This window comes from Sinocyclocheilus rhinocerous, unplaced genomic scaffold (genome assembly GCF_001515625.1).
Source record: "Sinocyclocheilus rhinocerous isolate Xijiao unplaced genomic scaffold, SAMN03320098_v1.1 scaffold344, whole genome shotgun sequence".
Taxonomy (NCBI): domain Eukaryota; kingdom Metazoa; phylum Chordata; class Actinopteri; order Cypriniformes; family Cyprinidae; genus Sinocyclocheilus; species Sinocyclocheilus rhinocerous.
The window spans coordinates 1662702-1679453 of NW_015627959.1; the positions used below are offsets into that span (position 1 = coordinate 1662702).

The 16752-nt window shown below is 36.4% G+C and overlaps 3 protein-coding genes across 3 annotated transcripts in view; 1 reads left to right on the top strand and 2 right to left on the bottom strand.

Annotated features, from left to right (window-relative positions):
• The window catches only part of LOC107737109 (high mobility group protein B2-like), a 2296-nt gene extending 1444 nt beyond the window's left edge, over nucleotides 1-852 (top strand). The window contains exons 4-5 of the mRNA XM_016548544.1: nucleotides 28-202; nucleotides 280-852. Coding sequence (XP_016404030.1) covers nucleotides 28-202; nucleotides 280-435 — 331 coding nt within the window. The 3' untranslated portion in view covers nucleotides 436-852. The remainder of the gene's footprint in view (nucleotides 1-27; nucleotides 203-279) is intronic.
• On the bottom strand, nucleotides 779-10167 carry LOC107737119 (N-acetylgalactosaminyltransferase 7-like). Its single transcript, XM_016548554.1, has 11 exons — nucleotides 10148-10167; nucleotides 9859-10025; nucleotides 7937-8067; nucleotides 7774-7853; nucleotides 6993-7175; nucleotides 5521-5638; nucleotides 4872-4994; nucleotides 4580-4798; nucleotides 4390-4488; nucleotides 4172-4300; nucleotides 779-2851 (listed from the first exon to the last, which is right to left on the bottom strand). The coding sequence occupies exons 1-11, from the start codon at nucleotides 10165-10167 to the stop codon at nucleotides 2714-2716; spliced, it is 1407 nt and encodes a 468-aa protein (XP_016404040.1). The 3' UTR covers nucleotides 779-2713.
• Nucleotides 10168-14958: 4791 nt separating this feature from the next.
• The window catches only part of LOC107737111 (polypeptide N-acetylgalactosaminyltransferase-like 6), a 50775-nt gene continuing 48981 nt past the window's right edge, over nucleotides 14959-16752 (bottom strand). The window contains exon 10 of the mRNA XM_016548547.1: nucleotides 14959-14974. The gene's annotated coding sequence lies outside the window, so the exon portion shown is untranslated. The remainder of the gene's footprint in view (nucleotides 14975-16752) is intronic.

Below are 16752 nucleotides of genomic sequence, written 5' to 3' on the forward strand. Positions count from 1 at the left end.
TTTTTTTTTTCCTCTCTACACCATCAGATCTGCTTTCTTCGTCTTCTGCTCTGACCATCGCCCAAAAGTGAAGAACGACAACCCTGGCATCTCTATTGGTGATATTGCAAAGAAGCTTGGGGTGATGTGGTCCAAGCTTTCACCAAAGGAAAAGGCTCCATATGAGCAGAAGGCCATGAAGCTCAAGGAGAAGTATGAAAAGGTAAAGTGTGGCCCAATTTCAGGTACTTCCAATAACAATTTGCAGTTTTGCTCATATTAACAAAAATTTCCAACCAGGAGGTTGCTGCATATCGCGCCAAAGCAGATGGTGGCAAGAAGGGCGGACCTGGCCGGCCAGTAGGAAAGAAGGCAGAAGCGGACGATGACGAGGATGAGGATGAGGAGGATGTTGAGGACGAGGACGAGGATGATGATGATGATGATGATGATTAAACTATCAGGGAAAACTTGAGCCGAGTTGTTTGCAAAACAATGTGAATGCATTTTTTAGCTTTTTTTTTTTTCAATACATGTACAGAAATGTGTATAATTGAATACATATTGAGGTCATGTGCTGTTTTGTAAATGTAACCGGTTTTTTATTTTTTTTTTATTTTAAGCACTGCTTTTTGTCTTGATAGCTGTGGTTGCTTTGGTTTCCCTGTTATTTCTACTGCCATTTTAAGACAAATAAGGAACAGTTTGAATTTGTGTAGTGTCTTTTTTTTTTTTTTTTTTTTTTTTTTTTAAATGAGCTTTGAAGATGTGTAGACTGAATTATTATTTTTTTTTTTTCTTACATTTTGTATATTATGACCAATTCCCCTTTTCACTGTGTGCAATTTTGACTTATAAAAGAATTTTGCAGAATTTCAGCTAGTGCTGCTTGAGTAACTGACATTATTGAAATACAAAAGCTATTAATGGGCTAGGCAAACTATGAAACTTAGCTTTTAAAATAAAAACCTTTTAGTTTACATTGTGCCGCTTTAGCTGTTTTATTAGCTGTTCTGTATGTACTCCTAGTTTTACAAGCAGAGTTTTGTGCTTCTAATACACTTGCTATTTTTCAGTTGGGCTTAGTTTCTTGTGATTGGGTGTAACCGTCATCTTAAACTTGTTTATTTTTGGACCTTATTTTGTCAGTTGGTTGACTCATCGGAGAAGGAAATGCTGATCTCACCAGTGGATGACTTGATCTGGGAAATAAGTGCCATAAATGCACATGCAACCTCCTTTGTAACCAGAGTTATGCTAAAGTACATGCATGATTTATGTTTGGGCTGCGATGTCCTTTAGCTTGGTCATGTGATAAGTGATCCTATATATAGGTTAGGTATGTTCTATGCAGTAAGATGTACTGTATATCATATGACATCTGCTCACCTGTATCACTAAGACTGCTGCACAGCTGCTTCTCCTCCACAAGCTATTGCCTTGAACAACCTCACTAGCACACAAACTGTCTTGTAATTATTCAAATGCTTGGGATAATTTCTGCTTTAGTAGGCACTTTCCAAGAATAGAGTCCAAAATAGCATGACATTTTTTCATCAATAAAGGGAGGTGGTTATTTCAGGAACTCCGAAAACAATAATGTTGACCAATTAAATATAACCAGTTTGGCTTCTTAATTTTAGCTTTGCAACTCTTTTGGATACAATTTGGAACAACTACTCAAGAAACAACATCATGGCTTCTGCATCAGCATTAAACAATTAAAGTGACCTACTTTTCATGGTTCGGTATTATAGTAGATATTTTATCTTAACAATTTTTCCTACAGAAAAGATGTGATGTATGCCTAAAAAAAAGGATACTAAGGGGTACCCTATTTGTGGAAAGTTCTAACTTAATCCTCATGATCATCTAAATAGTTGAATTATCATTTAACCTGCTAAAAACAGCACTTTAATACAGCAGACTGGTAAAAATGTTCCATTTATTTTCTTGAGAAAACAGCCATTATAACTTAGATATTTACACCTTCATTGGGAAGCCCACCATATCTCAAAATGTTAATTTAGAAATAATCATATTTACATTGTACAAAACAAACAAAAATGTACACATTGCAATCTTTCTTGCCCTTGAAACATAAATTTGCTCCAATTGCTCGAAATGATTTTTGGCCATGAATAGTATTATAATCAATCGCTGATTTTCACATAAAAGTAAACATCTATTCTCCCCAACCAAGCAAACATTTATGCAGTAGATAAAAATAAATGTATCACATTTTTTTCATTGTTGACCCTATGTCCCCATTTCCCTCCATTCCCATGCTTTATCCATAGTATATGGCAAAAAAATGTGCCATTGTGCCAAAGACGAAAATAGTTCAAGTAGCAGGTTGTCATCTCAAACATGATGAAGGTCCAGTGTTAAAAAAAAGATATGAATCCCAGTACTTGACGGACAACCTGTTTTTTTATAATGGAGCAGCAACAAAAGTGGTATTAGATAATTCATCTCAGCACACATTGTGCACATTCTGTGAAAAACATTCTGTTAGGTAGACCTCTCCGATCCACAGATTCCAAAGAAAAACCCATGCGATGGGCACTGGGGATGAACCGATGTAAACATTGTCTTCAATGGAGGAAAAAAAAAAGTTTATGATCAGTTTTCAGAGTTATTCGGGTGATGACTAAAACTAGTCACATGTATACTGGTAAAACCTGTTGCTGTAGTCAAGTGTTTATCCTTGTAGCACATTTGAGCATGGCTCTCAAACTGCCACAATGTTGTTCATCTCCCACTTCTGTGAGCTCTTACTGTTGTCACAGTCAGCTATATAAACTTTGTGCAAGACATCAGAGCGATCCAAGCATTTCCCTGTAGGTATATGTGTGAATCGATGTAGATCCTATGAGAAATCAGAAGCACTGGAAAAGTTAACTGAAGAATCGATACAGCAAGGTACAGAGTAAAGTTTGCCAACACTTTACAATAAAGTTCTTAAATTAGGCATCATAAACTAACAGAAAACTATACTTACAGTATTTATTACTAATACTGTATTAATTTTGCTTACATTTATAGACAATTGTTCATTGTTATTTCATGTTAGTTAACAATCTGTTCACTAAAGCATATTATGTTTTTACATTTTACTGTTGTCCAAAAGTTTGGGGTCAATAACATTTTTTTTTAAAGAAAATAATACTTTTATTCATTAAAGGTAACTTTATGTCAATTTTAAGGTTAAAGGTAAGACTATGTAACTTTTTTTTGTTTTAAAGTACAACATTTATATAATGAGCAAGTAAATCATGATTCCATCTTCCATACCGTGTTTCTGTCTTATCCTGAATCACTACACTACGGTATGCCTAAAATATAATATTAGGACGACTTTAGACCTGTCAGGACGACAACCGCTGCAGAGTAGCCCAGTACCTGCATGACTTGTCATAACCATAAACAGAGAAGTAGCTCCATCTACAATGTTCTTCAACGAGATGCATGCAGTTTTGTTTATTATTAACCACTAGAGTGCCAAAAGTTACACAGAGTACCTTTAAGCACTCATTAAATGAATCAAACATTACAGTAAAGACTTTTACATTGTTACCAAAAATATTCTATTTCAAATAAATGCCTTTCTTTTTAACTTTCTATTCACCAAAAAAAAAAAAAACAGTATCATGGTTTTCAGGCAAATATGAAGTAGCACAACTGTTTTCAATATTGACAATAATAAAACATGTTTCCTGAGCAGCAAATCAGCATATTAGAATGATTTCTGAACGATCATGTGACACTGAAGACTGAAGCAATGGTTGCTGAAAATTCCGCTTTGCCATCACAGGAGTAAATTACATTTTAAAATATATTTAAAAAAAAAACATTTTAATTCATAATAATATTTCACAATATTGCTGTTTTTACTGTATTTTTCATTAAATAAATATAGCCTTGGAGAGCATAAGAGACTCCTTTCAAAAACATTAAATAAAATCTTAGACGCCAAACTCCTGAACTATTAATATATATATATATATATATACTTGGAATTTTACAGATACTAATACATGTTTAACCATCTTTAACCAGCACTAGCTATTACATAACCTAGTGTTAGACTACTGAAACTTATTGTAAAGTGTCACCTTTGCTATAAAAATTTTAGTTTAATTGATTAGGCACCAAGGCCAAAAGAGGCTCGATACCTCCTGTGACATACCTTAAAGTATCTCCACTCTGTGTGCTCATTTAAGTTGCAGTGTGTTATGATGACAGCAGATCCGTCTCCTCCCTTTGTCAGGCACTGGTCGTACTGCATGAGCTGGTTTGCTTCATTAATTCTAAAGAGCTGGAGAAAGGCATAAGAAAAATGGGGGGGGGACGACGCTATAAAAACTGTGAAAAGCAAAGTACTGCTACTAAATCATTTTCCCTTACCTGATTCCCACCCATTCTATGACAAGGCCCAATTTCGACATTGCCACCATTGGTGTGGCCCATGCTGTCGATGCAGTAGCTGGTCTCATACCCACGAATCTATTGAAAGAAAACGACTGAATGATGACAAATGCCAATATCTTTAAACCAGTTTCAACTGTATTTTTCTTTCTATTGATTATATATGCACCTCTCCCCATTCCACATTCTTTGGAGGCAGTGGGTAATGTAGAGGGATGTCATAGGCAATCTCTTCCATGAACCACTTGAAGCTCTTGCAGCGATGTTCCTCTCTGAACTTCTTCAAGCTGCTGATGTCTCCGTAGGCCAGCGTCAGAGTCTCAGGCCGACTGGCGTAGAAATAGTCTTTATACTCATCCCACCACACCTCCACCACCCGCACATAGTTCTACACGCAGCCAAAGAGGAGAGTGGAGGTTACAGACTGGATTTAAAGTGTAAAAAAAAAGAGCTGAACTGACCTTAAGTGTGGGGGATGAGCCTACATGAGCAGGATGTGGGTTTCCCTGCCAGCTCTGCAGACGGTAGATGTGCCCCACCCGTGAACATGGCACGAACAGAAGCTGCCCACCACACTGCCATATCTACACGGGACATACACACATGGCAGGGATTCAGAAAGTGTTCACGCACAAATAAACTGCCGAATTTGGATAAATATGTTGCTCTGTGCAATTAATATAGAAATATTGCCCTGAAGAATTTTATTTTGTGATAATTTGTTTATTTAGGTTTTAAGGCAACATCAGCAACAATGGCTATATTCATGGCAACATTAACCATTTATTTTGTGATAAAGACTGTCTGACTGTAGATTACTTAAATCAATATATGGGCATGAAGTGTTGATTTGAGTAAAAATTATTTTATTATCCTACTAGAGTCAGCTGGTAAGACTGAACACATGCAGAGCCATGTAAGAAAAATGTTGAGCAGTCAAGTGTTGCCCTGGACAAAGATCATTATAACCGTGCAAACACAGAATTACCTTGTATGCAAACTCTGGTGAAAGACAAAAAATCTAGTAAAATTTTCAGTTGAGAGACCACAACCAATTTAAAGTAAAGTAAAAACCAATTTAAAATAAAAACCAATTTAAAGTAAAAATACCTTGTAGGAGATCTCAAAGTTTTCTCCTCCCCAGATCTGAAGGCCTGGATCATAGAGGCCCAGCTCGAAGAAGAACTCTCTCTCTATTGCAAAGAGTCCTCCAGCCATCGCAGGAGACCTGACACACATATTTTCCTGTCAGGAATGTTTCCACCTTACGTTTCACACACATACAGTACAGTATTTTACAACATTAAGCGACCAGGCTTTGTTCAGACTGGCAGTAAAAATCTGAAATGCATTTAGATTTAGATTTTTTATTTTGTCTGGAAAAATTTTACAAGCTTTACAAATTTTTGCTAATATGTCTTAACCTAAATGTTCATAACGGATTTGCTGTTTTTTTTTTTTTTTGTCACAGGTAACTTGAGTTTGAACAGTTGGTCTAAAAAAATACATATTAAAATCAAATTTATGAGGGAAAAATCTGATTTTGTCCTGCAGTATGAACAAAGCCAAAGAGACACCAGAACAAGTAGTAAAATGCTGTCATACTTAAAAAAATATATATATAAAATCTCATTTAAATAAAAAATGGCCATGTTTTGTCTCAGTGCCTTCTGCAAAATTCTGGTGTTTCTTTTCTACTTGCTTGTAGCAACTAACAGCTTTTGAAAATTTAATTGCAGGGAAGTAGACAGAAAGCACCATATTATAACATTTTAAAGAATTTCGAGTAAAAATTCAAGCAGCATACACACTTTCTCCTGTTTGGTGACTAGGCGCATGTGCACTTGGGTACGCTTATGCCAAGTCACTACCACAGGAAAGATAAGTTCGTAGACAAGACAGAATGGAGACTGCATGCAAAGAGAAGCAGATACAAGGTCTAGGAGTCGTTAGTTTAGTAGTTCTAGTAGTTGAGCGACTCAACCAGAACAGCCATAGTGGAGTCATAATATATGAAGTATTTTGTTAAAATCACTTCATTGTTTTATGACCACTTCATAGCAGTTACTACACAGCTTTAGCACTTTGCGGGAAGTATTTAATAAGCGTCGTAAAAGCTGAACTGTTAAAAAAGTAGAGAGAAGCAGACCACCACCAGTATTTATAAGTGAGAGACAAGGTCTCTCCACTTATGAGTGTTGTGGTCAGCCATAATCAGCTCAGGATTGTGGCTCTAAATTACCGATAGGGCTCAGTTCTAGTTAGTCTCTTCTGCTTCTCCTTGCTATTCAGAGGCACGCGTTTCCAAAGCATGCTCCAGTCCCATGCTCCTCTGGCAAAGCCATCCTCGTCGCCACCCCCCTGCGGCTCGATGGTGAAAGTCTTGCCATTAATAGAGTCTATAAGAGGCACTGTGCACACCGTTCTGAACATGGCCACAGAGGATGGAGGAGAGGCAAGGGGGAGGTCCATGCATGCAAACATGGACATACATACACACACACACAAGGGGATGGGGAGACAAAACAAGAGAGAGACAGAATGGTTTTAATGATCATGCTTATTGGAGGGTGGAAGTTTACCGATAAGGCTCTGTTTTATGCTTTCTCTTAGCCTTCTCCCTGCTGCTGAGAGGGACCCTTTTCCACAGGAGGCTCCAGTCCCAGGCGCCTCGCGCCAGACCGTCCTCATCCCCACCCTGCTGTGGCTCTATGGTATAATCATTGCCGTCTATGTAATCTATCAACGGTACTGTGCAGACCGTTCTGCAACATTAACACAACATACATTTAGGTTAAGATTTAAAAAAGAAAATAAAAAATAACTGGGTAGTACATTAGAAAGAAAATTTAAAAAAATAAATTATATTTTATATGAATATTTGAATAACTTGTCCAAAAAACTAGTCATGTGGTCCAATCAAAATGCAGAAACATAAAACACGATTATTTCATAGAGGAGATCCCCGCAGACACTCGTAAAAGTCTCTTAAAATACCGAATTGCACCTTTTTATGACAAAAGAGTTCAGATTGTATGTAATGTTGTGTGGTGCAACTCTACAAAAATGTAATGATATTTATGAATTCATGATATTTATATTAAAAAAAAATGATGTGCACACTCACCTGTATTCAAGGTGCAAGGAAAACATTACAATTTATTTTTTGGTTACACCACATGACCTTTTTAGGGTCATTACGTTGAAAACTATATATATATTTATACAAAAAAAAATTTATAATTTTTTTCATAAATATGAAATCAACATGAATAGAAAAGAACACTTCTATAGCCCAGCATTTGCATTTTAAACCAAGTCTCTTTCAGTGGGCACAAAATCATCCTAGAGCTTAAATCATACCGGTCTTTTGAAATGGGGGCCACCAGCGGTGCGTACCAGTTCACCCCAACTTCACAATGAGCATCCAGGTAGATCAGCACCTGAGGACAGAACCACAGTGTGACACAAACAAATCACATTTATGTAGACCCATTTAACATTATGCTGATTATGGGGCCCAAACCTGTCCCAGAGTGGCTTTATGGGCTCCTATGCTCCTGGCCTGGATCAGACCCTCTCTCTTTTCATTGCGGAACAGTTTGACCAACCCATTCCACTGTTTTATGTACTCCTCCAGCTTCTCTTTAAGATGAACTAACGAGAGAACACATATAATCAATCACTTCTTTTATATATATATTATATATATATAATGTACCTCATGAGCACCATGGCAATATGCCATAAGCGATATAACGTGTAGAGGCAAAATTTCCAGCTTTCTGACTGCACATCTTAATTATAGCTTGCTACTCAGATGTAAAAGAAAGTTATTGGCATATTGCTCACACCTACATCATTACTATAAGCAACCAGCGCAGATATACCATACATTAATTATACCAGAACAAGTGGATCCAATCTGACCACTTGCAAAAAAGTGCAGACAGTGAGCCCTAAAGATTGCATTTGAAAAACAAATCGAAACTGTGTGCGGCCTGAACAAAGTTTTACTGACCTTTATTACTAAATGCCTGAAACATTCTGAGCCTATACGCCCTTTATTGATTCTTATCGGCCAAGTCGCAGCACTGCATTCATTCATAGTTCCCCTGGGAGCGATCTCTTAAAGAGTAATGATCTCCATTCAGTAACAGTCTGCTTGCCCCATATTAATGAACAAGCGCTCAGCATTAGTCTTCAGGCAGACCGCCTACAGGTTGTGGCAACGATATATCTCTTTCACTTAGGAGTGCAGAATAGACTCTCTAGAGAAGGGGTATCAAAACTAAAACCATGCTTCACATTCTTAAACCTGAAAACCCAGTAACTGCTGAAAGACAGTGACAATCCAAAACAGCCAGAACATGTAAATCAGTATTTAGAGAACTGACGGCCATCAAAAAGCCAAATAAAAATGCTGTATTCATATTTTGGAGAATGATATCAAATAGGGACAGACATTAAGCTTTTCCAGTTATTTTGAAGTACTACAGTTTCTCAACATTAAAATTAGGAATGTTTTTGATTTTATTGTGAAGAATTCATCTGTGCACAAGTTTCCTTACATTTTTTTAACACTATAATTTTTAATAAAAATGTCAAAATTCCAGTGAAACAAGACTTCTCTATGGTGACCTATGCCTGACTTCTCTGAATATTTTGTTTGCTTAAACCCCACCCCTTTCTCATAATTGACCCCAAGCTTGTATTCAGTAGATTTGCCTCCATCCAATCAACAAGTTCCTGTCCTACATTTTTTCAATAATCCGTTTCACTCGGATGAACATCTCTACTTATATTTCTTCACAACTTTAATTCAATGAGAATCAGCATCAGAAATGGGCATCAGATTATTTAATTTACTTTGTACTTTACAGATTAATTCACACTAAATACAATAAAATTTGAAAACTCTCTAACGTAATGTGTATAACTAAGAAGAAAACAGTTATGAACACTTCACTGAAATGAATTGGGAAACTGTTTTAAATCATTTCTTTGAAATTACCAAATGGACAAGACAACCAATTTACTTTGATTCAGACTTCCTAATGGTTTTTGATAAGGAGGACAGGAACGAGTGTTTGATTATTGCTTCTTTTTACTCGTCTGTTGCAACACAATAAAATGTGCAAGGGACTTAAAAAACAGCAATACTACTTTCAGTTATTGAAATATCTATACTGATTTGAAAGCAGCTGAGTTACTCTCACACTACTGAAGAATGTTAAGTTGTAATATAGTTAGCTACTCCCCGAGACACTGGCATCAATGCACCTTTCTTTTCCATGTTTGCATTGTAAATATGACTTTGGTATTTTTTTTGCACAAAATAATGCCAGTACCTGTGCTGAATTAAAAAAAAAAATTTGAAAAGCACAGAGTACACACATGTGCTATGTAGAGTATTTAATGAAGAAATTAAAACAATGTTCACACTACCTTTGTTACTGAAGTCATCAATCATGACGATCTCAGCCAGGTATTTCCTTGGGGTTCTTTTGATGACACTGTGTACCGTCCTCATCAGTGTGGACCAGCCCTCATTATGGAAGACAATGACCACGCTGGAGGTGAGGAGGTTTTCATCATAGTGCCAGTATTTACACCTACAGACAAATACACATAGTTATAAAGCACACTATTTTGGAAGCAAATGTTGTTGTGGAGTTGATTTCATGTTGTGCACTTGCACAGACTGACTGTATATGCATTAGTGGTAGATTCTTACACACTTGCATCCACCTCCATCCTGTGGAAGCAATTTGTGAGACAGGAAACAGCAACTGTTTCCTCTGAATAAGGGGACAGCAATGCCCAAACACACTTCCTCATTCTCTACTGAAGCTCGAAGTTAAAGTTTCTTCATCCAGTTTCATTCACTTTCAGTAGATAAGTGACAGTTGTGTGTAGGGCCAGAATGAATAGCACAAACTCAAATCTTATTTTAAAAAAAATGTTTTAGGTTCTCATAGTAGAAATATAGAGGTAGTTGGAAAAAAACGATACAATGATAGGCCTACTTGAGCTATGAAATTGAAGAATAAGGACAAAAAAAAGCATAATAATTAAAACAATGTTGGCTTTGTTTGTAGGCTCCTGGTGAGTTATTTGCACTAGGGTTTAGTTTATGTACAAATTCTTATATGGTGCAAACATCAGTTTTAAAGTAAAAGCTTAAGCAGCTTAGAAAATAGAAAATGTATGCATTAGGAAACTCTTGATGCCCAAAGTAAATAGGACATAGACCTGCCTAAGCCAAGCCTATGCATGTGATATGGGCTAGATTAAACTCATTAACCTATATGTTGTAACAAACACAACATTTCCCTCCAAAAACCCATTAAAAATAATGATTCCTGTCTGCAACATACTGGCAGAGCAACACTTTTTTCTTATGGCAGTTTAGCCTCTTTTAGCATCAGAGTTAAGTCCCATGTAACACAAGTCATAAGGCCTAACTTGTCTTACATGGCACAGTAAAGCCACTCAACTGGAAGAGCAACTCACGCCCATGACGTTCAGTCTCACTGGAGATCGGGGTGTGCTGCACTACTCATAAACAAGCTGTCACCATCTTAGTGCTAATGCTAACTGTTCTTTGAAACTACTGCGACGGATGCTATTTACTTACATGTTTTAGCTAAATTTAGCACAGAATGTTCGGTTGTGACGTCAATTTGTAGGCCAACTCAGAGGGCTAATTCATCTTGTGTTCACTAGAGAATTTCTATTGGGTTATTTGAATACCAGTTTTTGATTTGTGTGTAAAATATGGTCTTGAAGAAATTACTTGAAGAGACTTTCATGTTTTGTTCTAGAATATAAATCTCACATACTTCAAATGTGAATTTTAATAACTTAAGTTGCTAAGAAGTTACTATAAGCAGAACTACAAATGTTGTCAGAATCACCCACATCCTTGAGATGGTTTCAGTCTTCATTTTGCAAGCTGGCTTTGAAATTCAAAACAAAGGTTAGAGTTAGGATCTCTTAAGTAATGTTAACCACTGACCTTATTTTCCTCAAATCAAACAGCAAATCTCAAATTGACGTCCATTCAAAGGTAGCAGTGTATTCTGAATTTTTTTATATAGGCTAGAATATGTTATATACGAGATTGATTATTTGGAGGGCTCTAAATGCATGAAATATATGGATGAATATTTTTTCTTGTCTGTTTCCTTTCATGTCGCAATGAGCGATGTCATTTTCACAAGGGCCGAAGTAATTGCCTCTAAAAAACCCGGATGCGCCAGCAAACAAAGATATCAGATTTAAAACGACAAAATGATTCACTGTTAACATGCTTCAGCGTGTTTGTCTTATGAGGAAGGCAAGAGTAAATTGTAAACTGAAGCAAAACCTCACTTCAGACAAAACACTGACATCTTCAGACAAAAGTTGGTATCACGGTGTACACTCACCAACAAATCAGTATCTTTTAAGGAAATTCAACCAATACAAATGCCCTAACGTAATCATGTTATGGCCTAAATCCAGGGTGCGAACTACGGGGGAGCTAGGGGGAGCTCGGCTCCCCTTAATAAGACATGGGCTCCCCTGAAAACCAGGTTTTTAGGGTTATAGGTTTTTATATATATATAAAAAATTATTTTATATTGTATAAAGGTTCAATCAACTGTTTTATTTATAAACTATAGATTCTGACTATTATTTCCATATGCAAAGACTGATACAAGAAATTTCAAGTAAACATTTACATAAGAACCCATTATGCAAAACACAACCTAAAGCGAAGCGAGTAAACAAAGAAGAGACTCCGTACAAACAATGTATGCTCTAGTCTGTTCTAAAGCAGTTCAAATAAATTTAACGTTAACTTCAATGCCAGAATGACAAGCCAAGGTAAACCAGACAGCTGTTACAGCCATTGACAGAAAGCTGTCAAGTGCCACGTGTCAGTGCGCTCACACTTGCATTTCTATACAATCTCTTGTGAAAGCAGTGAAGTGTGTCGTTGTACACTCGTTTCTGTCGAGCTGATAATCGGCCTTTAACTCAGTCTGCAAGCATATCGACCCCCCCATTCAATCTCGAAGACCCCTTTAGTCCATAATCAGTACTGATACTGCAAATCCCCTCGAAGGATCACAGGAAATAAACATTTTAATTGAAAACAGCTGCTTTTTATGTGATTTTGCATAAATGATGCGTGTAACCAGAGAACCAGTAACGTTAACTACAGTCACGACCTTCCGGGTTTTCGCTGAATTTGACACTTATGAGGATGTAGAGAGCGACATTTAGCTCTCCGTGCTAGCAGTTTACAGCCATATCTGCGTGTTTTAGTTAATTTGAATGAAAACACAGGATAAATATAAACGTCTGTGTCTGTTTTCATTCATCGGTCAGTTCTCGCTGCTCATCTCCATGACAACCGCAGCAGTTAGCATGCTAATCATCATGCTAGCCGACCCTGCTGAATACTAACATAGGGTAAAATTAACAGCACAACGAAAACACTCAGATTTCAAAATAACTCAAGAACATTAAAGCTGTACTTTACCAGTACACCAGCAAACGGGTTATCGTCGACTGCCTTCGGTGTCAGGGAAGACCAAAGCAAAACCAGACCCAAAAACGTGCCAATGACCAGTAAACTTCGAAGGATGAATCCAACTTTTAACCTCATTTTGGAAAATCAGTTGAAAAATAATAAGAAAGAAAGAAAAAGGGGAGCCAGCACAAATAAATAAACACTCCGCAGCCTGTATGGCCACATCGAGTCCCTCCCTCTCACTCTCTTTTTCTTTCTCTCTCTCCTCTGCTCCCTTATTCAATTAAACTCCAACTGTCCTCTTTATGATTCAGTCACGAAAAGACAGTTATTAAAAAAAGCCAGCAGTTGCGTGCGTGCGTGCGCCACGCAGCCATGACATCTAAACAAACACACACGGACATGCAGCATGATTAATATGAAATAAAAGGCCCTTCGAGATGTGCGGGGCGCTCACGTGTAGTGGAGACATCCACAAGTGTTGCAGCACAGGTGTTTACATGTACAACTATTGCAAAAGTGTTGCCGCTTTGTGCCACGCACGCATGACTATTCTTTTGTTCTCGAGACCGACATGAACAAGGGTCGCAGATTAGCGGTGTTGGATTACCTTAAATTCTTGCGTTAACCCTCTGGTATAGGTTACCTCACATATGGGTCATAATTTTTATTTTATTTTATTAAATTAATGTACTATATTTTGTTTCAATAAGTTTGATATATATTGTTTTTAAATATTCTGTGTTTTGAGGAGTTTTCGTGGTACTAGACAATATTCAGCTCTAAATTATGCCATTTATATATATAACATAAAAAAATTAAGAAAATATATTATTTTCAGTTAATATAGTGTTTAAATTAAAAATAGGGGTATCTAAAACCCAGTGCATGGAACATGGAACCAGATTGGTGCCATCTGGTGGGAGAAATAAAACGAATTATTGTTATAGGCCTACTGTATATTTCTTTTTCTTGTCATGACTGGTTTTGTGTATGATGCTTTGGCAATATTGTATGCAAGCACAATCATACAAAAAATACTTTAAATTGAAAAATAAAGAAAATCATATGTACTACCATGGTGCAACCAGTAGATGCATGTACAGGTGCATCTCAATAAATTAGAATGTCGTGGAAAAGTTCATTTATTTCAGTAATTCAACTCAAATTGTGAAACTCGTGTATTAAATAAATTCAATGCACACAGACTGAAGTAGTTTAAGTCTTTGGTTCTTTTAATTGTGATGATTTTGGCTCACATTTAACAAAAACCCACCAATTCACTATCTCAACAAATTAGAATACTTCATAACACCAATAAAATTTTTTTTATAAATTGTCACCTGTATAGCTATATATATAGGACTGTTTTCCATATTTGGTTATATATATCAGACATAATTAAGTACTTACATTTTTTTTAGGTTTTGCAGTAACACAATAAGGTTCCATGTGTGTGTGTGTGTGTGTGTTGTTCCTGTGGCTCAGTGGTGAGCATTGTGTTAACAGCACAAAAGGTCGTGGGTTTCATTCCCAGGGAACACACATACTGGTGTAAAAAATGTATAGCCTGAATGCACTGTAAGTCTGCTAAATTATGAATTATTATTATTTAGAAATTATCAAATACTACTTAGTCGTGATTGATTTGTAGTTTGTACCCCCCAAAATTGCTCTGTATTTTCATATTTCCCAATCATTTCCTATGTCAATCATTTTTTGACCGTGAAGATCACGTGTGACTATCTTTTTTAAAGATCATTTCGCCTTTTCTAATCATTTTTATGATTTTGTGTGTGTGTGTTCATTTAACAAGTGTCACAAAAGTAAAGTTTTATACCATTCCGATGAAGTCTAAATGACTAAAGACCAGAAAGTCTTCCTCTTCTTAAAAATCAGGGCAATATCAAAAGTGGCAGTAAGTATATTCTGTATCCACCAGCTGCAAAGTACTACAGTGCAACTTCTCCTTCATGAACACGTCTCGGGGGACACGTGTTTACACATGGTTTGCCCCTGCAAGGCCGATCAGCTGTCCTAACTGTCTCCCTGCACTGTGTTAAGCGTCTTACATTATGGATATTGCAGTTTATTGCTCTGGCCACATATGCAGTCCTCATTGCTCCCTGCAGCAGGACAATGGCATGTTCACACAGGTGATCAGGAACCTTGGGCATCTTTCTCCTGGTGTTTTTCAGAGTCAGTAGAAAGGTAATAACTGTGAGCTACCTACCGCCTACTGCCTGTAAGAGTTTGAAAGGCTGTTCCACAGGTGCATGTGCAATAATTGTTTGTGGTTCATTGAACTAGCATGAAAACCATTGTTTAAACCCTTTCTAATAAAGATTTGTACAGCTTATTTGGATTTAAAAAAATTCTCTTTCAAATACACCATCCTGAAAAAGGGACATTCTATTCTATATACACAGTATGGAAAAACTAACTAAATTAATAAATAAAAAGTTATTTTGAGAAATGTCTGAGTCTTTAAAGGTCACCAAAACTATTTAGTTACCAACATTCTTTAAAATATCTTAATTTCTTCTTTCCACAAAACAAAGAAATGCATACATTTGGAACAACATGAGTTTCAGTTTTTTGGTCAACTATCGCTTTCAGTTAACTCTCATCCAGATTTTCCTGTCTCTTTCTGGTCCCTTGTTTTTCTGAGTGATGCTTTCTTTTTCTTGCTTTAATTGGGTATTATTGAGGATTTTTATCAATCTATTAATACTTGTATGCTCACTGACAATAATAAAACTGTTCAGGCCATTTTTATTACACTGGGCAGTCGTAGTAATCGTTTTCAGTCACATGATGGCGCCAAATGAGCTCTTATGGGTATAAATGTAGAGAAATTGGAACGTTGCACACTTTACTTTCCTATAGCGATTGGTTTCTGGCTATGCTCCTGATATATGTCTAATGCAAAAATGTATAGTCCTTTTAATGACATGTTTTCAAATTTTCTACACGGATTTTTGCTGGTCCCCTAAAGAATCTGTGTAACAAATTCATTTTTAAAATAGCAAATTATATGTTTTCTCTCATTTATCATGTCATGTAGGCCTAAAATAATAATGAGCTGTCATGCTTGAAATGTTGACTACACATTTACATGTGAATTTACAGTTGAAGATTTCAAGATAATTCATAAAATAACAAAATATTAATTTAATCTCTCTCTCTCTCTCTCTATATATATATAAATGTATGCATTCAATGCTTTAAAAAAAACATGCTAAAGTGGAAATTGCTTGACAAGAGCAGTTCTCTCTCCTGAAACTGCTTGACAGTTATTGTTACTTATTTTTATGGAAACCATTGCACCAAACACACCTCCTGAAACCGGGACGTCTGGTCGCCCTACCTTTCCTACTTTGTAAGGGCATGCAACTGTCTGATAGATTCTTAATAAGGTGTTTTCCCCTTTTACTATTAGGCTACAGTTTGAACTCACAACATCTGCCATTCATGCTCTGTACTATTAAATGAAACTGGGAGTGTCTATTATCTGTATGTGGTTATGTGTTCTGAATGCATCCATCACAAACTACGGTTAAGGTTTGCTAGTTAACATTGCCCTGTTAACTACTGCTAGATGCTGTAACTACACCATCTGAAAGCATGGATTCCTCAAAAATATTAAGCAGCATAACTGTTTTCAAAACTGTTTCTTGAGCAGCAAATGAGCATATTAGAATGAGTTCTAAAGGATCATGTGACACTGAAAACTGGAATAAGACTGCTGAAAATTCAGCTTTGCAACCAAGAAAAAATAACATTTTAAAATATATTCATATAGAAAATAGTTA